At 35.1% G+C, this 23,400-nt stretch overlaps 1 protein-coding gene across 2 annotated transcripts in view; it reads left to right on the top strand.

The window, feature by feature from the left end:
- ATAD1 (ATPase family AAA domain containing 1) overlaps window positions 1–23,400 on the top strand; it is a gene marked incomplete at both ends in the record, with an annotated part of 48,795 nt that overhangs the window by 5,706 nt on the left and 19,689 nt on the right. For both annotated transcript variants that reach the window (XM_079697398.1, XM_079697399.1), the window contains 4 exons: window positions 4,681–4,779; window positions 6,653–6,773; window positions 11,975–12,175; window positions 18,539–18,645. In XM_079697398.1, the coding sequence (XP_079553524.1) occupies window positions 4,681–4,779; window positions 6,653–6,773; window positions 11,975–12,175; window positions 18,539–18,645 (528 nt within the window). The remainder of the gene's footprint in view (window positions 1–4,680; window positions 4,780–6,652; window positions 6,774–11,974; window positions 12,176–18,538; window positions 18,646–23,400) is intronic.

Below are 23,400 nucleotides of genomic sequence, written 5' to 3'. Positions count from 1 at the left end.
AACATTTTAAGGTAGAGTTAACTGTTTTATTCTCGACAAAGGGGAGAGGTTATAACTGAATGTGCTTGGGAGTGGAGGAGGTTTGGGACCTGCTGAGGTAAATATGTGATTAGTATATAACGAGATAAATCATAGTAGGTTATGGAACATTGGGGCATAATTGAAGAAAGCATGAGTTTATTAGGAACTCAATTGTTTTGTTTTTATGAACTTGAGCATTTCTCAGCAGATTGGGAGCAGATAAATTGAATGGTGGTGCTGAACCTGCGTTGAAGATAGGGTTAACTGGTATAACAATAAGTGTAAGGAATCGTGTTTCTAAGGAAGACATTCTGTGGTACAGGCCATTTAGGAAGTCAGATGGGATAATTTAGTTGGTGTATAGAAAAGAATTAAGGAATTAGAGTGTGTATTGAGGGCAAAGATCAGGTGTGAATGTGGGAGAGGAGGAAGGTATGACTCCTGTGGTCACAGAGGAAGAACACTGACTATAAAAGCTTAGATAACGTTTTGAGATTACCAGATAATCCATGGACCTGATGTGAGCTTAAAGGCAGTGCAGTTTTGAGATGAAAGGTGAAGGATGACATAGGTGCATTCAAATCAGGAAGAGTAACCTAGAAGTAGTCTTACGTTTGGATTAAACAGGATATTTGTAAATAATTTCTAGTTTAAAGCCAGGAAAACTTTCAGCCTTACTAAATGTGGGATATTTAATTGGTAATGAGAGAGGAGATGGTTTCAGCAGAGTGTTAAAGAGGGACAAGGGTTTTCTGGGCACGTGCCACTGTTGGATCATATTGAGATATAGCACAAGAGTTTTGATAGGTATGTCTGTAATAAAAGGATGGGTTGGATTAATTGAGGTGTTAGAAAACAGGGAATCTCTAGGTGTACTATTAAAGAGCTTTCAAGTACAGGATGAATAACTTAATGCTTGACCTCTCCTGGGCATTTGTATATACAGTATTTTGTTTAGCATATTAATTAGACTGTATAATATTCCTGAGATTGTAGTTTAGTTGTCAAAGGCCTGGAAAGATTCACTACTGAGAATTCATACACATGAAGGTCATATATTGTGACCTTAGTCATTAACTTAATGTCTCCCTATTTTTAGTCCTATCATTGATATTGTAAGGTTCAAAACTTCATTTCAGTTATTTTGATATAAGTAATAGATGAAATAGTTTGTGAAGGGCTGATACACTGAAATCTTAAACTGGAACTCTCAACTGCCAGGTGTTTTTAAGAGCGGCCACCAGTTACCATTTGGAAGAGCTAACATTTGTTGACACCAGGAAGCCATTGTGAACTGCATTACCCATCAAGTGGCCCTAAAACCATGGTTTACTGGAGCTGAATCTTAGAAGACTGAGCTGAAGTAAATAAGGAAATTCAGATGGGAAATCAGTAAGGAATAAGCAGTTAGTGTTGCCTGAGTGGCCAAGGGGATAGATAGAAGTGATGAGGAAAGAAAAGCAACAAGAGGGAAACTCGAGATAAAACTCAGTGCATTATAGTGTTTTATACAGTAACATAGCAGAAGAGTATTATAGTAGAAAGCCATCTTATCCAGCAACTTTTGGGTTATACGATAAAGTCCGAAGATGTAAGTGCACTAACGCTAAAAGAGAAGAAAATTGTCTCCGCATGTCTAGAAAAGGGTGTTTGTTAGAATTTTAATGTAAGTTTGTGGTAAAGGCTTATACCTAATGTGTAAAGATAATTCTTCAAATTCTTTGCTATTTCCTACTTAAATGTATTTTTTAAAGCTTTATATCAATTTCCTCTGTCTACACTTAAAATTGGAGTACTTCAGCTATGACCTCAGTAAAAGTTTTTTGAAATAAGTTGAATTAGTTCATCTTTGTTTTTTCACTCTTGTTGTGCTATCTCTAACTTTCTAAAATTATTCTTCCAGAAGAACAACCAATTTTATGAATCTTTTAGAACCTTTATGAAATGAGTGTTTCTATTCTGCTGCTCCTTTACTCCATTTCCTCCTTCCTCATTCTAGGCAGAAATATTAGTTCACTATTTCCTATTTCCCCACTTCTTTACTTTTTAAATAATACTTTACATGGAGAAAAAGTGAAATAGAGTGAAAGGATAAAAAATACTATGAAACAGTTGAAAAGATGGGTATAAAAGTAAAAAGTAAGCTTCCCTCCTACCTCTGACTCCTCAGCCACAGTTCACCGTTTTCCCTCCACAGAGTGGGAGAGACCCACTTTAAACACCAAGCAAATGTGGGTGACTAGAAAGTATAATTGTCATTAAGCTGTAAACAGTAAAGTACTGCATGAGCATAAGCCATTTTTCAAGTAGTACAATCATAATTTTGTTTTTCTAGGTAAAACATTTTAGAAATAAGGGCTCAGTTAAATGTGTCAAAGCTAGACAATTGGATAACTTGTTCCTGGAACACAGTTTGGTACTGGTATGATGTATTTTGGGGTGCTTTCTTTTCATTTACTTGTGTGTTAAGCATGTTCTGCTCTCCCAAATGAGAAATGTTAGTGTTTTAACAGAACATGAGCTTTGAAATTAGATCAGAGTTTGAGCTCTGGTAATGCTAATTCATAGCTGTGTAATCTTGCCAGTTCTTTACATTTCTCTGACCCTTGAGTTCTTCATCTGAAAAATGAGAATAATAGCTACTTCTCAGGATGGTTTCAAGGGTAGATTGTAAACCGTATCCAGCACAGTTCCAGGAATGTGGTAGGTGCTCAATAAACGTTAATTTTTTTTCTCTTTCCTATCAATGTTATTAATGCAACCTGAAGACATTGTTAAATGGAACTGCTGTTATGGAGAAAAGATTCTAGGTAAACTCAACTATAGTGTTTTCTGTCTCTATAAAGTAAACAACATAGTTGATAATTTTTATTTAGGAAATTCCAAATATAAATAAAGGTAGCAAGAGGCAATTGTGGCCTAGAGTAAAATTTTAAGGGCAAGTAGCTAATAGAGAGAAAAGCATGATTTCTCAAATACTGACATTTTAGACCAGATGATGGGGGTGGGGAGGCAGGATATCCTTTGCCTTCTTGATTGTTTAGCGGCATCCCTGTCTCTGCTGACTAGATACCAGTAGCACTGCCCCACCCACCCAAGTTGTGACAACCAAAAGTATTTTCAGGCATTGCCAAATGTCCCCTAGGGGGCCAAAATCACCCCTGGTTGAGAACCACTATATAGAGCATGGCCTAGAAAGAACACATGTGGGATGGTTTCACATTTATAGAAGAACAAAGGAAAAGAAGAGAAATAATGCTATTATAGGTACAGAAAACAGGATACTGTTCATAGCTGACACATTTAAAGTCAGTGAAAGAGAAGAAATTTGTAAGAAAGAGATAAAAGAATCTGGAAAAGGCTGCTTTATCCATTGATCCAGAGGGTGGCTGAATAGGAAAAATGATGTGGTTCATAGCACTTTTTAAAAAAAAAAAAGCTATATTACTAGGATATAATCAACACACATCCTGATCCTTTAACCAGTCTATAACTGTAATGCTGTATGATGTGATTTTTTTTAAGAGTAGCAATACCCCTGACAAATAGCAAGATTATATATAATCAAAAGTATTCTAGGAAAGTGTAACAACAAAAATTTAGGTAAATATGATTTATCGGAGCACCTTCATTTCTAAAACTGTTCACTTAATTGAAATTTGAATATATTATGTCTAGATTTTTAAAGACTCTTTAGTTGACACAAACTCCAGTCATGTAACTGAGGAAACCAAGGTAATATATATGATGGTTAGAGTATAGGTTCTAGAGTTGGGACTGCCTGGATTCGTATGTTGCCTCTTCCATTTGCTAATTTTTAACCTAAGACAAATAACAGTCTGAGCTATGCTTCAGTTTCTTGTTCTGTGTTGGGGAGAAATTGTACCTACCTCATAGGATCTGTCTGAGGATTCAATGAGTTAATCCATCTACAGTATTTTGGCATAGTATTTGGCACACTCAGTAAATGTTTTACTGTTAACATTATTTTTATTTTAGTTGAAAGCTGTGTTGCTTTGCTAGAGCTTATAGCTTTAAGGCTAGTTTTGCCCAGCTCTAAAAATATATGCAAGTATACTTCTAACTGAAAATTATTTTTATTATCTCTGGTTGCCTAGCCCCAAGAATTGACTTTAAAAAGGATAGTATCTCAGAACAATTTGAAATTAGTTACGTTGAACACCTGTTGTAGATATATGGGTAATTTGAGGAAAGTTGGGCACCAGTTTTTAGATACTCTGCCAATTGAAGGAAAGAAACTCCAGTTGTCCATTTCTTGATAGCCTTAACCCCTCGATCTTTCATCTTGAGGCTTCATTTTCACCTGTCATGATAATCCTGCTAGGAAAGAGAAATCAAGTTGGACCTTAGAATCTCATTGGAGCAATGAGAGGCCGTGTATATATCTCTTCAATCATGTACCCTATGTTCTCATTTCCCAAAAGCTGGTTTAAATTGCCCTGGTTTCTGTAGAGTAGACCTTCAAATCTTTTTTTACTTAAGGACTTAAGAATGGGGAAGGATGAAACAAGTGGCATAGAATATCTCTGGAAAATCTTGTATGTCTGTTCATTGCTCTTTGGACTTCACAGTTACATGTTATGGAGTGCCAGTGTCTAAATATCAAACTAAAGGAGGTTGCTTGTTTTTTCTTTCTAGGCGGAAAAATTAATGAAGCAAATCGGTGTGAAAAATGTGAAGCTTTCAGAATATGAAATGAGTATTGCTGCTCATCTAGTAGACCCTCTTAACATGCATGTAGGTATCTTTAATCTTATTTAATATTTTTTTTGTCTAGCATTTTGTATCAGGAGTCCCAAAGACCATGACCAGGTTTGATGATTCTCTAGGAGGAATCACAGGATTCAGTGTAGTTATACTCCTGGATATAATTTATTACAACAAAAGGATACAAGGCAAAATTAGCAAAGAAAGAGGGGCGTGGGATGAAGTCTGGAGGAAGTCAGGCACCAGCTTCCAAGAGTCTTCTAACAGGGTGCACTTAATTCTTTCAGCAACAGGTTATGAGAACACCTGTCAAATGCTGTCTACCAAAGAAGCTCATTAGAGACTTAGGGCCCAGGGTTTTAATTGGGACTGGTCACATAGACTGCATCTTCCTAACATGTGCCAAAATTCTAGACTCCCATAAGCAAAACAGGTATCCACCATAGACCATATTGTTTGCACAAACAGTTTAGGCACAGTGAGCTGTTCTCATCAGGAAAATGGAGGAAACTCTCCCGAAATCTGAGTATCTCCCATACTCCAGCCAGGGGCTAGCCTCGCAAGCAGGCCTTTACAAGGATAATCGTCTCGGGCCTGCTGTGTTAACTTTTTTTGTGCACATTTGTTTAGTTGAACCTGTACTTTGATATATTCACCTCTGTGGCATATAAAATTATTGCTTTAAGTCATGTGGATATTTGACTTGGAGTTCAAATCTAGATTTTTTATAAGGTATGATAGCACAAGATTCTGAATCCCAGTTTTTCCATTTATGGCCTTGGTAAATTATTTTCTCTTTGAGTTTCAGTTCCCTCACGTATAATCCGGGGACAATGTAATACCTGCTCTACCTACTTCTAAAGGGTTATTTTGAGCATCAGATTAATGTAATTTATAAACTGTAAAATCCTCTGTGAATATTTTATAACAGTAGGTGTAAATAAATAGAGTGAAATACAATATCCTCCAAATCTAAGAAATAAAAATCTATAATGTCTATTAATATCTGTGTGCACAGAGACATACATGCCTTTCCAGAATTAATCCTCCATTTGAAATGGACTCAGTTCTTTGTTATAGCTACAGTGAAAGTCAGTGATGATTTTTTCAGATCTGGCTGCGCTTTTTCACTTTTTATTTTATGGTGGAAAATAAATGTGTTGTAAATATTGCTTCCGACCAGCCCCACCTCCAGCCCCTTTACTCTTCCAAATTAAAGCTAGGTTGTTTTTGTTTGTTCTTCAGGTCTTTTTCAGTTAGTTTATCCAGTGCCCACCCCCCAAAAAATTTTTTTAAGCTGAGTCAGAAGGCTTTAAAATACACAAGCTGCTGTCAGTTTTGAAAAAATGTATCCCCGTTTACTCTCTATAAATATAAAACAAGTTTTGACACAGTTTACTTTTAATTAATAAAATTCAGAAGCCCAGTTTGGTGAGTATAAGCCTTATTTCTAAATTCATTCCTATTATGTTTGACAGCATCATCTGTGAATTAGGCCACTCAGCTAGTGCTGAACTGTCTGTCAGAGCTGGCTCTCATTCTTCTTGGCGGAGTATTTCCTCATCTTAATGGAGTGAGGTCAGCTTATTAGATCCCAAATCTCAGAGTTCTGAGTGTGAGACCTAGGGCCTTTTTTTTTTTTTTTTTTTTTTGAATGGGTAGTTGACTATTAAATTTTAGCTCATGGTAGTTTAATAATTTCAGTATTGCTTAAAAGTACTTATATTAATATATCATTTTAAACTTTTATTATTTAGGTATAATTATAATTTACTATTTAGGTATAATTAAGGCTTGCCATTTGGGGGGATTCTTTTTTACTTTGGTGAATATACATTAGCTGTAAAACTTCATGCTGACCTTAACTTTTTTTTTTTTTTTTTTTGACCTTAACTTTTACCAGGTTACTTGGAGTGATATAGCAGGTTTGGATGATGTCATTACGGATCTGAAAGACACAGTCATCTTACCTATCAAAAAGAAGCATTTGTTTGAAAATTCCAGGCTTTTGCAGCCTCCAAAAGGTATGGTAAAAGTTTATATTTGCTAAAGCATTAAAAATCTGGAAAACATGGAAACTTTCTGCCATTATAGAACTGGTGTTTTTGAAGTTGAGTTTTCAAGAGACTGCTGAGATCCAGTGAACTGTTTTATAAATAATGATTTTAAAATAATTGCTTATTCTTCAGCTTCCAAATTTAGGTAAAGTTTTTCCCCATAGTTACATATCAAAATAATCCCTTTATTTCAAATTCATTTTTATTACTTACAAGAAAATGAAATTAGGGAAATAGAGGATAAAAAAAAATTCAAAGTAACAGTATGGGTTTTTGTCTTCAAGATACGACTTCTGGTTGTTTCATGATTCTAGTGATTTTTTTTCCTCTTGGTAATTTTATTTTAGATTGCAGTGGTAGTTTTTTGTTTGGTTTTGTTTTTAAGGAAATAGTGAACTACAGATGAACTAGAAATTAAATACTACTTATTTTTAAGGGAAACATTTTCTTATTCCTAGTGATTACTTCAAAAGCCTTGAAACTCAAGAATTGAAAGTATTTATAACTACATCCTTAAATAGAATACTTTTATTTTTATTTATTTATTTATTTATTTTTATTTTTATTTTTTTTTTGCGGTACGCAGGCCTCTCACTGCTGCGGCCTCTCCCGTTGCGGAGCACAGGCTCCGGACGCGCAGGCCCAGCAGCCATGGCTCATGGGCCCAGCCGCTCTGCGGCATGCAGGATCCTCCCGGACCAGGGCACGAACCTGCGTCCCCTGCATCGGCAGGCGGACTCCCAACCACTGCACCACCAGGGAAGCCCTAATACTTTTATTATTGGCCATTCATATATTGATCATGTTTAAGACTTGTTAAAGGCGATTCAAATGTAGCTTACATGATAATTGACAGTGAGATCTGTAGAAGTGTGTTGCCATGGCTTTCAAATACAAACGCTATAGCGTAGCTTATTTAGTAGAAGCTTCTAGTAGAAGCTTCTCTTTATTGTATTGCCATCTAGTAGAAGCTTTTCTTTATTGTATTGCCAAAACTAGAGAGGTTGCTAGTCAAGACTGAAATCAAATTATTAGACAAATGCATTTCTCAAAAAAGGATCTTTAGAAATATCAAAATAACATGTATAAGTTGTAGTTTATAATCTTACTAATTTTGCAGCTATATCAAAAAGTGCATTAATTTATATTTCAAAGGTAATTGAAGCCAATAGCTGTACATTTTTATGAAGTAGAAAATTTTTGTTTCTGGTAAATAGAGGCTAACAGTTACCACCAAAAATGGCATTCTCTTTTTGTTAACTAAAACAACAAATCTGTTTTTTATATATCTTACTTTCTGAAACAACAAAGCTACTTATTTTCTAACAAGAAGCATTTACTCTATTGTGATTTAAAAAAAATTTTTTTTTCCCCAAAGAAAATTTCAAATGATTTATCTGAGCCCAGATCAAGAGTAAGGCAAATGTTGGATTACTAAGTTCTTCAGTACTCTCTTGCAGGTTGTTTATAGTGTGAACAAGAAAGAACTTTTGTCAATTTTTATGTCTCATTTTCACAATGTTAATGAATTTAGGAAATTTTTTAATGCTGTTAGAGAAAGCTTTTCTCATCAGTGATGGCTTAGGCCAGGTAACTGGGTGACTTCACCAGTTGGACTTGGTTTAAAGCCCCAATTAGCATAGCAGATACCAAATTATGAGGGAGTACTTTAACAGCCTTATGTAAATCTGCTTTTTATTTAAAAGCATTATCTAAAACTGAAGGTGGTTCCTATGTGTATTTAAATTTTTTTTAAGTTACATGAGTATTTCCTTATTATGTGATCTAAAGTTTTACTATTTGAGCTTTTTCAGCTTTGCATTTTTGGAAAATTTTTCACCAAGAACAAAAGTTTGGAAAATCATTGATTTCCTTTTTGACCCCCAACATAAATTGGATATTGGTGTACAGAAGCAGAGTATACAATCAGTTGCATACCATACTTGTTCCATTTGGGGACTGGAAATAGGTTACCTAGGTTAGACTCATTGCTTTATTGCCAATTTTATGTTTTCCTTAGTTCATTGCTGTCTAAGCTGAAATTGATCACTGCCTCACAGACTACAGAAAGTTAATTTGAGAATGATTTGTTATGTCATGAATGTGTGACACATGATAATCATACTTAATAACATATAAAGATATGGTGTCATTTATTGGTTACAAGAACATGCCATAAAATACTGATGGTTGCATTAAAAAATGTAACCCTTTCTTCCCCCTAAACATTTAAAAATTTACAATAGTTAAAATTCCATTTGAGGGACTTCCCTGGTGGTCCAGTGGTTAAGACCCTGTGCTCCCAATGCAGGGGGCCTGGGTTCGAACCCTGGTCAGGGAACTAGATCCCACCTGCCACAACTAAGAGCCCCAGCGCAGCCAAATAAATATTAAAAAAAAAAATTAAAAAAGAAATCCATTTGAATGCTGTATGGTCCTTCTATAAAATCTGAATTCAGTAATCATTATTTTGGCACATAACTGTTATGTTTGTGAATGTCATCGTACTCCATGTTTTGATGCATTCTTTAAAATGTAGATAAGAAATACATGTTTTGAAAGATGGACTTTCTGAGGTCATAAAGGCCTATAACTTCCCCCCCACCTCCCCCCAGTACTCTGTATTTAAGTAGTTTTACAGATATTTATTTTTCCACCATTTGGACAAATTTTTTATTAAACCTTGAAAGTAAATAAACTAGTCCAAAAAAGAAAGAAAGAAAAGTTGGTCACTAATAAGGTAATATATTTTTCACTAATGAGGCTTATCTCAAATTTGGATTTGTTTGTCCCAATACTTCTTTTCTTCCTCATCCTAAATCTTGTATTTGCATGCAGTACTTAGGAAGTAAAGCCTTTGTTAAAAACATCCATCCTAAAGAGGGGTTTGAATTTTTAAGTCTCTACAAAGCACAAAATAATAAACACATTTTTAATTCTGTTGAAAATGGTTGTAAAAGTATCAGGCTAAGTTCTAAAAACTAGTTAAAATGTTATAAAACTAATAATTAAAGCTAAATGCCTCACATTCATTTGCAGAACCACTCATTTATCTTCATAAATATTAACGTGGTGGAGTCCACTTCAACAAAGGATATAGAAAACATGCCATTTTCAAATAATATTATTGCTGTACTCACTGATAAAGTATCAGATGGGACAACATGAATCTTAGTGAAACTTAAGATACATACAGAAATGGGGATTAAACAGTTGAATAAATAATTTTAAAGCTAACACTCATGTAATTACCACCCAGGTCAAGAAGTGAGCATTGATTGTTCCTCATGTGAACCTTATCTGTCACAGCTCCATCCTCCAGAAGATTATGAAATCCAAAAATTTTCATTGCATGTTAAATCTTTAGACATTAGTAAATAACTGCTCAATTAATAATACTAATTATAATCCCTGAAATAATTAGAAAAACTTAATCCTACTAGGAGGTACCAAAACTAAACTATTAGGAATAAAATATTCAAACTGATAAATGAATACTTTGAAACAAATCTGACAGTCTGAAGTATTCCATGTGTTTATGAAGTGATGGTATAGCTGCAAAGTCAACAAAATATGAAGACTTTTGCATCATTAGTTCTAAAAACCTGAGATTCAAGTAATACATATTAAAAGTTTGCTAGTAGACCTGCATTCCATATTAAATTATATGATCAGAATAATAAATGTAATAATTCCATATGTTATCCCATATGTTTTCAGCTTCACTTGAATTCGATGGCATTAGACTATATTCTGTATTGCTCACATGAGCCATCTAAAAGTGTCAATAGAAGGTTCAAATTTAACTGACTTAACTAAACTTTTAGTACCTAAATGAACTTAATTTAAAAATGCGAGGACTGCTTGACAATATTAACATATACTGGCAGTGCTTATGGATTTAAATTTTTAAATCAGCTTTAGAAGGGTTTAATTTAAAATGATTAAACATGAGTTAGTTGAATCTTGAAGAATTATTAAGACCACTAGAAAAATCTATGTGTGCTTGAAGAGGAGTTTGAACATTATTTTGAAATGTTTGGCATGAAAAAAATTTGCTAGGTTATAGAACCAAGCTCAAGTTTCTCATTTTTAAAAAAATGTAAGTTTTGGGGGGGGAGGTTTATATAAAGTACTTACTTTTCTTCCCTCATATTTTGTTTTTTATTTTTGTTACATAATAGGAATATTTTGGATAACTCCAAATTCTCTCCATTTTACCCCAGCATGCTGCCTATATTAATTTATTTATTTGGCCATGGTGTGTGGGATCTTAACTCCCCAACCAGGGATGGAACCCAGGCCCCAGCAGTAAAGCACCGAGTCCTAACCACTGGACCTCCAGGGAATTCCCAATATTGTCATTCTTTAAGTGCTATTACATGAGAAAAGTCGAGAAGCTCTAGATTAAGCAAATATTTAAAGAAGTTTGCAAATGATGATTTTTGTCAGGCCTGTCTGTAAATGATCTATAGTCAGGGCCATAATTTTAGTATTATATTAACCTAGAAAATGCTACCTCATTTTAGATGAAAAACAGTTGGTGATGATTCCCCAAATTGCTCAAGACCTCAGCCTGTTTAGATCTTCTATATATTAAAAGACTTACCTTAAATTGCATTTAGCAGCAAATTGCTGTCAGTGGAGACTCTAGGTTAATAATATAGTTTTATTCCTAGGAAATTAAAACAGGAGTGACTGGTGATTTCTTTTTAAGAAAAGATCATTATCTTAAGTCTCTGAGCAATAGCAAAACAGTGTTTTCTACAGTCTATTTTGAAGTTGTTCATTTTCTCTGGGCTGTTGTCATTGTGCTATAGGGCTCTTAGCTTGTGAAGGGGAAGGGCATTAGACGATTTTATTTGTCAGCCATTGATCAAGAGGTGTGAGTTTGGATGTCAAGATGATTGTCTTTAATATCCTGAACTGGACCATTTCATGAAGGGAGGAAGCACAAGGGTGCTATAATCTCAAATACATGTCATCACTGACACAAACTTAGAATATAGCACCTTCCTTTCTACTATAAGAAAAGATTAATAAAAATGGAAGTGAATATGGCGAAAAAGTTTCATGTGGACAGAATTAATATTACGTTTATTATCCCATAAACTAGCAAATATCTCTTTCTCTTAAAGGAAATAATAAAATAACATGTTAATTTCCAGGTGTACTTCTCTATGGGCCTCCAGGCTGTGGTAAAACGTTGATTGCCAAGGCTACAGCCAAAGAAGCAGGTTGTCGATTTATTAACCTTCAGCCTTCAACACTGACAGATAAGTGGTATGGAGAATCTCAGAAACTGGCTGCTGCTGTTTTCTCCCTTGCCATAAAGCTACAGCCTTCCATCATCTTTATAGACGAAATAGGTATGCTATGTTTTCTAAACAGGGTGCAGTGGGCTTTCGTGTACATGTTTCCTCATGCATATGTTTGTCCAGGGTAGGTATCTAGAAGTTGAACCATTAGGTTGTGTGATGTGTCCATCTTCAACCTCACTAGGATTACCATTTCTTCAAAGTGGTTATACCCGTTTACACTCTCACCAGTATACAGTTTGTTTCCCTACATACTCCCCCAAAACTTATCTTTTCAGGCAGTATCATTAATTTTTGTCAACTTAAAAAGCAAAACTTATCTCATCATTGTTTTGTGTTTCCCTGCTTACTAGTAAATTTGTGCATCTTTTAACATGTTGATTAGCCATTTAGGTTTCCTTGCTTGTACATTGCTGGTTTTTCTTTGGGGTTATTTGCAGTTTTCTTAGTAATTCTTTGATGATGTTTTATTATGATTGCAAATATTTTCTAGACTGGCTTATCTTTTCACTTTATGATAGTTTCTTTTATGGAGATTTAAATTTAAATGTAGTTACATTTATCAGTTTTTTTCCTTTATGGTTTATACTTCTTGTGTCTGGTTTACAAATCCCTTCACTACCTCCATAAATACTCTCCTTTTTAAAATATATAATGTTAAGTAGGAATCTAGTTTAATTCCTTGCCATATGGACTGTCAACTTATAAATAGATCATCTTTCTCTGTGTGTCATGACTTTTATATTAGTGGACTTTTTCTCTATTTTATGGATCATCTATATTTTTATTATAATTTATATATTATAATAAAGCTACAGTAATTAAAACTGTAGCTTTGAATAAATTTACTATTATAATTATATGTAATATGATAAACTATATAGAAATATATATAGAGAAAGATAGGTATAAAGTATTTTGAGTACTTGTTTGCCTTGTGTATCTTTCTCATCAATTTATTCCATTTATTTTGGATTTTTGCTTTGACTTTTGCACAAAGGAGCATATAGCTGGATTTTTAAAAATTTTAATCTAAGGCTCTTTAACCAGGAACTGTGGTCAGTTTGCTTTCATTTTGATAGCTGATATATTTAGATTTATTTCTACCACATAACTGTGTGCTTTTTATGGATATTTACCAATCTAGTGGACTTTTGTACTTTTTTTATTCCCTTTTCCCTCACACAGGTTTAGAAGTTACGTACAGTTGACCCTTGAACAACAGGTTTGAATGGGTCCACTTATACGTGGATTTTTCTCAACAGTAAAAACTCTTATCACCACATGAACTGCAGCTATGGAGGAACCGTGTATATGGAGGGCCAACTGTAAATTATATGTGGATTTTGGACTATGGAAAGGCTCAGCGCCCATAACTCGTACCTTCTTCAAGGGTCAACTGTATTCTTTTTCTTTTAGCATAGCTACTTGTCTTAAAAGTCTAGGCTAATTATTTCTCGCATCTTCCCAAGTAATACAGGGACCTTAGAACTCTTGAATACTAATCATTCCTCTCATCTCTCATATGTTTTTGTTAACAGTTTCTCTTGTTTTTTACTTTTCCATATTAGTTGTTATTTTTATACTGGCATTGCTTGTTTAGAGATCCACTTTGCCAGTTATTTTGCTCACTGTTACTTCTTGCACCTGCCTTTTCTGGATTTAATTTCCTTCTTACTGAAGTCTGTCAAAATTCTTTCAGCAGTGATTGTGAGTACAGTGAGTTGTCTTTGTGTGAAAATGTGTTGACTCTGTTTTTATTGTTAAATGATACAGAATTATTTTCTTTCAGCATTTTAAAGCCAAAAGTCTGTTGTCTACCAGTCTTGTTGCTTTTGAGAATTCTGCTTATAGCCTAATATTTCTTTGTAATTAATCTATCTTTTCTCTCTAGTTGCTATTGAATATTGCAAGACTTCTGTTTTATTATATATATATTTTTTTCTTCAACTCTCTACTTAATTTTGAGTCATTTCCATAGTTGTAGCATCTAGTTCTCTACCATATTTCATCAGTTCTAAAACATACAGTTTTATTTTAGTTTTTTACATTTTAACATCCCTGAAATTGGGATAGCATGTTATAATTTAATTGGCAGTATTTAAAAATTTTTGTTGATACATAAAATAATGGTGAAACTCAAAAGTCAATCAGTCATTGAGTAAGTAATAAAAAGCAATTCTTTGCTTGGCTATGTTCAATCTTGCAACAATTGGGTTTCTATTCTGCCAATTATATTTGAACTTTAGAAGTTCTGTTTGTTTATTTTTCAAATTTATCTATTTTTACTATAACTTGCTCTTCTGTTAAAATTTCAATCCCTTTTACATCTTCAAAATTTTAAACTTTTTTTTTTTTTTTTTTTTTTGGTGGTATGCGGGCCTCTCACTGTTGTGGCCTCTCCCGTTGCGGAGCACAGGCTCCGGACGCGCAGGCCCAGCGGCCATGGCTCACAGGCCTAGCTGCTCCGCGGCATGTGGTATCTTCCCGGACCGGGGCACGAACCCATGTCCCCTGCATCGGCAGGCGGACTCTCAACCACTGCTCCACCAGGGAAGCCCACATACTATTTTTTATATAGTTCTTTGGATTGTTCTGTTTGAAATTTTACTTCTTTATATTGTTAACTCTCTTTCATAGTAATTTGTTTCCGTGTGTCATTTCGAACTCTAGATTGCTTAGGACTTGCTTTTATATGAGAATTCTGTGTTGCCTAAAATAATCCAGAGTAGTTTTTCTGTCTTCCACTTAGAGGCTTTAGGCTCTAATTTCTCAACTTGGATGTTCCTAGACTGAATGACAGTTTGAATTTAGACTTCAGGCCTGAGAGAGAGCCCCTGTGATCTTGCTTTTTAATTTTTCAGGGGGGACATATTTCCCTCCAGAGCCCAGGCCAAGACAGACAAGCGTCCTTAACTCCCTGTAGTGGTGAGCATAATTTTTTTTCTTGTCTATACTTTCTGTGAGTGTACATCCTTTTGGGCATCTTGGCTTCAGCATGGATATTAACACCAAAGCAGAACCTCCTGGTGCTACCCATGCATACCTGTTGTGTGCACAAACACACACACAAATAGTGGCATAATCACCTCAAAATCTCACCATTCTTTTTTTCAGTTCTCTCTTTTCCTGATCTCTAGGATTTTTTTTCTTTCCTTCTTGCAATCTCAGATATTCAGTAACCTTTCTTTTTTAATTACTAAACTTTATTTTTTAGAACAGTTTTAAGTTTACAGAAGACTTGAGCAGAAAGTACAGAGTTCCCATATCCCCCCCCACACACAGATTCCCTATTATCAATACTTTGTGTTAATGTGATATATTTGTTATAATTAATGAACCATTATTGGTATGTTATTAATAATTAAAGTCCATAGTTTATATTAAGGTTCATTCTGTGTTGTACAGTTCTGTGGTCTTTGACAAATGCATAATATCATGTATCTACCCTTACAATATCAGGCAGCATAGTTTACCACCCTAAAAATCCCCTGTGCTCTACCTGTTTATCCCTCTCAAACTCCTCCCTCCCAAACTCCTAGCTGCACTGTCTTTATTGTTTTGCCTTTTACAGAATATCATACAGTTGGAATCATATAACATGTAGCTTTCTCAGACTGGCTTCTTTCACTTAGCAATATGCATTTGTTTCCTCCATTATCTTTTTATGGCTTGGTAGCTCATTTCTTTATATTGCTGAATCATATTCCATTGTATGGTTGTGACACAGTTTGTTTATCCATTCATCTATTAAAGGACCTCTTGGTTGCTTCCAGTTTTGTGCAATTATGAGTAAAGCTGCTAACAACAGAGATATTCAGGATTTTGTGTGGACTTAGTTTTCCAACTCAACTGAGTAAATACCTAGGAGCTCAATTGCTGGATTGTATGGTATCTGTGTTTAACTTTGTAAGAAACTACCAAATGTATTTCAGAGTGGCTATTTGCACTTAAAAGTTCCACCAGCAGTTCTACCAGCAGTAAATGAGAGGTCCTGTTTCTCCACTCCTCTCCAGCACTTGGTATTACCAATTTTTTGGATTTTAGCTATCCTAATAAGTGTGTAATGGTGTCTCGTTTTAATTTGCACTTCCCCAGTGATGTATATCGTTGAGCATCTTTTTTTTCATATGCTTATTTGCCATCTGTATATCTTCTTTGGTGGGGTCTCTGTTCATATCTTCTGCTCATTTTTTTTTTGAAGGTGGATTTTTTTAAATTAATTTATTTATTTATTTTTGGCTGTGTTGGGTCTTCATTTCTGTGCGAGGGCTTTCTCTAGTTGCAGCGAGTGGGGGCCACTCTTCATTGCGGTGCGTGGGCCTCTCACTGTCGTGGCCTCTCTTGCGGAGCACAGGCTCCAGATGCGCAGGCTCAGTAGTTGTGGCTCACGGGCCTAGTTGCTCCGTGGCATGTGGGATCTTCCCAGACCAGGGCTCGAACCCGTGTCCCCTGCATTGGGAGGCAGATTCTCAACCACTGCGCCACCAGGGAAGCCGTTTTGCTCATTTTTTAACTGGGTTGTTTTCTTGTTGAATTTTAAGAGTTCTTTGTAAATTTTGGATACAAGTCCTTTATCAGATATGTGTTTCATACAATAAATATTTTTTCCCAGTCTGTGGCTTGTCTTTTCTCTTAATAATGTCTTCCACAGGGCAGGAATTTTATTTTTGATAAACTCCGACTTACACATTTTTTTCTTGGATGGATTGTGCTTTTGGTGTTGTATGTAAAAGTTCATCACCAAACCCAGGGTTCCCTAAATTTTCTCCTGTATTATTTTCATAAGTTTTATAGCTTTTTGTTTTACATTTAGGTCTGTGTTCTGTTTTGAGTTAATTTTTGTGAAATGTATAAGGTCTGTGTTGAAGTCTGTGTTTTTGCATATGGATGTCCGATTGTTCTAGCACTATTTATCAGATATGCATTAACTTAAAAAAAATCTTATTCAGTCTTTTTGTCAGTGTTTACATACATGTCTTTTTCCACTGTCTTCAGCATTCTGAGCTTTTATATTTAGTGTGTCTCATGTAAGCAGTACACAGTTGGGTTTTGTGTTTTTTAATCCAGTCTAATATCTTAAACAGGTAATTGCATACTCTAGACCATTTACATTTAATGTAACTACTGATATAGTTAGGTTATTTATACTTTGATCCAACATTTTAAGTTTTTCATATTATTTTAAGCAGCCATCTTGCCTGAACCACTTCTTAGAAATGAAGATAATTTAAGAATAATTAATAGCAGAATTATGGTGGTTAAGTAGGCAGCTAAACTTACACAATTTATCTTTAAAAAATAAGCAATTTTAAAATGACTAGATTTTATACATCCAGAATAAATGGGTACGTTTATTGTACATGGTACAATACATGGTACAACAATGGTACATATTGTACACGATTAAAACTGTAAAAGAAAATACAGGATATTTGTTTGCCATCACAAAACTATCATGTCACAGTAATGTGTTTTTGCTGTAATTGCTTTTTAAAAAAAATTTTTGTTTTTTAAAGCTTGGACCTAGCACATTAAAAAGCATTTTCATGTCACTTGCATATATGATTGACAGACTTCAAGTTTTAGTTTTAATGTTGAAATGTGGAAGTTATTGAGAAATGCCAGTGATTTGGAGAGATACAAGACAAAACATTTGAAATAGGATTGTACTGGAAAATATAGGATTTGTTTTTATTGTCTTTTTTTCGTTCTTAGGATATACCACCTTTCAGTCCTTTCATTCTAGACAGAAAATGTTTTCCCCCTTCTAAAAGTATTTCATGTTTGTTATAGATAATTTGGAAGATAGAAAAGAATTCAAGAGAAAATTAAAATTGTCCATCAGTATCACTGAGAGATAACCAAAGTTATTAGCATTTTGGTGTATTTCATTAAAGGTTTTTTTTACCCTGTATAATGTATATGTACATGCATGCCAGCATGTATGTTTTAAACCATTTCCTGTCCTATATTTTCCCACTTAATAGTGTTTTGAGATTTTCCAGTATCATTTTTATTTATTACCAGGAAAAGTGTATGAGGAAAAAGGATGTGATCCATAATTAAGAATACATAGGATGCAGAGAACCTGGAAAGTTAGGGCCAAAGCACACAGACTTTTGCTCTAAGACACTAGGTGATCCTTTTTTAGCCTCTCAGCCCTAGATCCTTTACTTCTTTTATATATGTTGGTATGAATGTATTTTTAGGAAAGAAATGAGGATTGTGAATTGATTTAATTTGCTGGATAATTTGTCAAAGTGGTTATATCAGAATAATGTATGAAAAGGCATATTCGAACCCTTTTCTTTGTAATATTTCATAAAATTGTCAGCTTTTAATTAATGATTTGAAATTATGTAAAGAGTAATTTATTATTGGTTTGTAAGGTTAAGGATTTTTTTCTTCTAGACTCCTTTCTACGAAACCGTTCAAGTTCTGACCATGAAGCTACAGCCATGATGAAAGCTCAGTTTATGAGTCTCTGGGATGGATTGGATACTGATCACAGCTGCCAGGTATTTGAAAGTAATCTGCTTTAATTTGTGTTATTCTTGGTGGTGGTGTTAATAGAAAATTTGGCTGCTTGTTAAGCTTATTTACAAAATTATTTTTCGTAGCTTATACTTACCAATAAATGATGAGAATCTGAAAGAATATGGTTTGTATATGTCTCATCCATTTTGAGGGCTTCGTAATTAATAAAATGTTAAAAAGATTTCCCAAATGCTCAAAACAAATACAAGAATAAGAGAGAAAACCAGGGTATTAGAACCATCTATGTCAAGGAAAAGGAAGTGACTAGTGGCTATGAGTATTCTGTACATTTCGTTTGACTCTTACCATAAATCCTTACAGTCTTTACTCTCAGTTCTTATGTCACTTATATAGTCGTGTGTATATGTTAATCCCAAACTCCTCATTTATCCCTCTCTCCCACCTTTCCGCTTTGGTAACCATAAGTTTGTTTTCTATGTCTGTGAGTCTGTTTCTGTTTTGTAAGTTCATTTGTATCATTTTTTTAGATTCCACATATAAGTGATATCATGTGATATTTGTCATTCTCTGTCTGATTACTTCACTTAATATGATAACCTCTAGGTCCATCCATATTGCTGCAAATGGCATTATTTTATTCCTTTTTGTGGCTGAATAATATTCCACTGTATATATGTATCACATCTTCTTTGTCCATTCATGTGTCAGTGGGCATTTAGGTTGCTTCCATGTCTTGGCTTTTGTAAATTGTCCTGCTGTGACCTTTGGGGTGAATGTACCTTTTTGAATTATGGTTTTCTCCAGATATATGCCCAGGAGTGGGATTGCTGGATCCTATGGTACCTCTATTTTTAGTTCTTTAAGGAACCTCCATACTGGCTGTACCAATTTACATTCCCACCAACAGTGTAGGAAGATTCCCTTTTCTCCACACCCTCTCCAGCATTTATTGTTTGTACACTTTTTAATGATGGCCATTCTGACTGGTGTAAGGTGATACCTCATTGTAGTTTCGATTTGCATTTTTCTAATAATTAGCGATCTTGAGCATCTTTTCATGAGCTTTTTGACCATCTATATGTCTTCTTTGAAGAAATGTCTATTTAGGTCTTATGCTCATTTTTTGATTGGGTTGTGTGTTTTTTTGATGTTGAGCTGCATGAGCTGTTTGTAATATTTTGGACATTAATAATTAGATCCCATGTGTTTATTTTTGTTTTTATTTTCATTACTCTAGGAGGTAGATCCAAAAAGATCTTGCACAATTTATGTCAAAGAGTTTTATAGTATATGGTCTTACATCTGGGTCTTTAAGCCTTTTTTTTAAAATTAATTTTTACTGGAGTATAGTTGCTTTACAATGTTGTGTTAGTTTCTACTGTACAGCAAAATGAATCAGCTATACATATATCCCCTCTTTTTTAGATTTCCTTCTCATTTAGGTCACCACAGTGCATTAAGTAGAGTTCCCTGTTCTGTACAGTATGTTCTCATTAGTTGTCTATTTTATATGTAGTATCATAGTGTATAGTGTCAATCCCAATCTCCCAATTCCTCCCATCCCCCCTTTCCCCATTGATATCCATACATTTGTTCTCTACGTCTGTGTCTCTATTTCTGCTATGCATATAAGATCATCTATACCATTTTTCTAGATTCCACATATATGCATTAATATACGATATTTGTTTTTCTCTTTCTGACTTACTTCACTCTGTATGACACTCTCTAGGTCCATCCACGTCTCTACAAATGACCCAATTTCGTTCCTTTTTATGGCTGAGTAATATTCCATTGTATATATGTACCACATCTTCTTTATCCATTCCTCTGTTGATGGACATGTAGGTTGCTTCCATGTCCTAGCTATTGTAAATAGTGCTGCTGTGAACATTGGGGTGCATGTGTCTTTTTGAATTATGGTTTTCTCTAGGTATATGCTCAGTAGTGGGATTGCTGGGTCGTATGGTAGTTCTATTTTTAGTTTTTTAAGGAACCTCCATACTGTTCTCCATAGTGGCTGTATCAATTTACATTCCCACCAACAGTGCAAGAGGGTTCCCTTTTCTTCACACCCTCTCCAGCATTTATTATTTGTAGACTTTTTAATGATGGCCATTCTGACTGGTGTGAGGTGTTACCTCATTGTAGTTTTTTTTTTTTTTTTTTTTGCGGTACACGGGCCTCTCACTGTTGTGGCCTCTCCTGTTGTGGAGCACAGGCTCCAGATGCACAGGCTCAGCGGCCATGGTTCACGGGCCCAGCTGCTCCTCAGCACGTGGGATCCTCCTGGACCGGGGCACAAACCCACGTCCTCCGCATCGGCAGGCAGACTCTCAACCACTGTGCTACCAGGGAAGCCCTTGTTGAGGATTTTTGCATCTGTGTTCATCAGAGATATTTGCCTGTAGTTTTCTTTTTTTGTGACATCTTTGTCTGCTTTTGGTATCAGGGTGATGGTGGCCTCTTATAATGAGCTTTGGAGTGTTCTTCCCTCTGCTATATTTTGGAAGAGTTTGAGAAGGATAGGTGTTAGCTCTTCTCTAAATGTTTGATAGAATTCGCCTGTGAAGCCATCTGGTCCTGGGCTTTTGTTTGTTGGAAGATTTTTAATCACAATTTCAATTTCAGTGCTTGTGATTGGTCTCTTTATATTTTCTATTTCTTCCTGGTTCATTCTCGGAAGGTTGTGCTTTTTGAGAATTTGTCCATTTCTTCCAGGTTGTCCATTTTATTGGCATACAGTTGCTTGTAGTAATCTCTCATGATCCTTTGTGTTTCTGCAGTGTCAGTTGTTACTTCTCCTTTTTCATTTCTATTTCTGTTGATTTGAGTCTTCTCTCTTTTTTTCCTGATAAGTCTGGCTAATGGTTTATCAATTTTGTTTATCTTCTCAAAGAACCAGCTTTTAATTTTATTGATCTTTGCTATTGTTTCCTTCATTTTCATTTATTTCTGATCTGATCTTTATGATTTCTTTCCTTCTGCTTACTTCGGGGTATTTTTGTTCTTCTTTCTGTAATTGCTTTAGGTGTAAGTTTAGGTTGTTTATGAGATTTTTCTTGTTTCTTGAGGTAAGACTGTATTGCTATAAACTTCCCTTTTAGAACTGCTTTTGCTGCATCCCATAGGTTTTGGGTCTTCGTGTTTTCATTGTCATTTGTTTCTAGGTATTTTTTGATTTCCTCTTTGATTTCGTCAGTGATTCTTTGGTTATTTAGTAGCATGTTGTTTAGCCTCCATGTGTTTGTATTTTTTACAGTTTTTTTCCTGTAATTGATATCTAGTCTCATAGCATTGTGGTCAGAAAAGATACTTGATATGATTTCAATTTTCTTAAATTTACCAAGGCTTGGTTTGTGACCCAAGATATGGTCTGTCCTGGAGAATGTTCCATGAGCACTTGAGAAGAAAGTGTATTTTGTTGTTTCTGGATGGAATGTCCTATGAATATCAATTAAGTCCATCTTGTTTAATGTGTCATTTAAAGCTTGTGCTTCCTTATTTAGTTTCATTTTGGGATGATCTGTCCATTGGTAAAGTGGCATGTTAAGAGTCCCCCACTATTATTGTGTTACTGTCACTCTCTCCTTTCATGGCTGTTAATATTTGCCGTGTATATTGAGGTTCTCCTGTGTTGACTGCATATATATTTACCATTATTATATCTTTTTCTTGGATTGATCCCTTGATCATTATGGAGTGTCCTTCCTTGTCTCTTGTAATAGTCTTTATTTTAAAGTCTGTTTTGTCTGATATGAGTATCACTACTCCAGCTTTCTTTTTTTTTTTTGCGGTATGTGGGCCTCTCACTGTTGTGGCCTCTCCTGTTGCAGAGCACAGGCTTCGGAAGCGCAGGCTCAGCGGCCATGGCTCCCGGGCCTAGCCACTCTGTGGCATGTGGGATCCTCCTGGACCGGGGCACGAACCCGTGTCCCCTGCATCGGCAGGCGGACTCTCAACCACTGCGCCACCAGGGAAGCCCTCCAGCTTTCTTTTGGTTTCAACTTGCATGGAATATCTTTTTCCTTTCTCTCACTTTCAGTCTGTATGTGTCCCTAGATCTGAAGTGGGTCTCTTGTAGACAGTATATATGTGGGTCTTTGTTTTGTATCCGTTCAGCCAGCCTATGTCTTTTGGTTGGAGCATTTAATACATTTAAGGTAATTATTGATATGAATGTTCTTATTGCCATTGGGTTAATTGTTTTGGATTTGTTTTTGTAGTTCTCTTTTCTTTTCCTCTTTTGTTCTCTTGCGATTTGATGACTATGTTTAGTGTTGTGTTTGGATTCCTTTTTCTTTTTTTGTATGTATATCTATTGTCAGTTTTTGGTTTGCAGTTACCATGAGGTTTTGATATACCAGTCTGATATATATATATATATATATATATATATATATATGATTTAAGTTGCTGGTCTCAAGTTCAAATGCATTTACAGTATCGTGCTTTTGTACTCTCCTCACAGTTGCTGGGTTTGATATCATATCCACATGTGGATGACTTTCTATCTTTGCTGTATGTTTGCCTTTACCAGTGAGCTTCCATTCATAATTTTCTTGTTTCCAGTTGTGGCCTTTAGCATTTGTTGTAAAGCTGGTTTGGTGATGCTCAATTCTCTTAGCTTTTGAGTGTCCATAAAGCTTTTGTTTTTTCTGTCAAATAGAATGAGAGTCTTGCTGGGTAGAGTATTCTTGGTTGTAGGTTTTTTCCTTTCATCACTTTAAGTATATCACACCACTCCACTCCATTCTGGCCTACAGAGTTTTTGC

The sequence above is a fragment of the Hyperoodon ampullatus genome, assembly GCF_949752795.1.
Source record: "Hyperoodon ampullatus genome assembly, chromosome: 1".
Taxonomy (NCBI): Eukaryota; Metazoa; Chordata; class Mammalia; order Artiodactyla; family Ziphiidae; genus Hyperoodon; species Hyperoodon ampullatus.
Note: the sequence above shows the minus strand (reverse complement) of the source record. Positions and strands in the feature narration are given on the sequence as shown.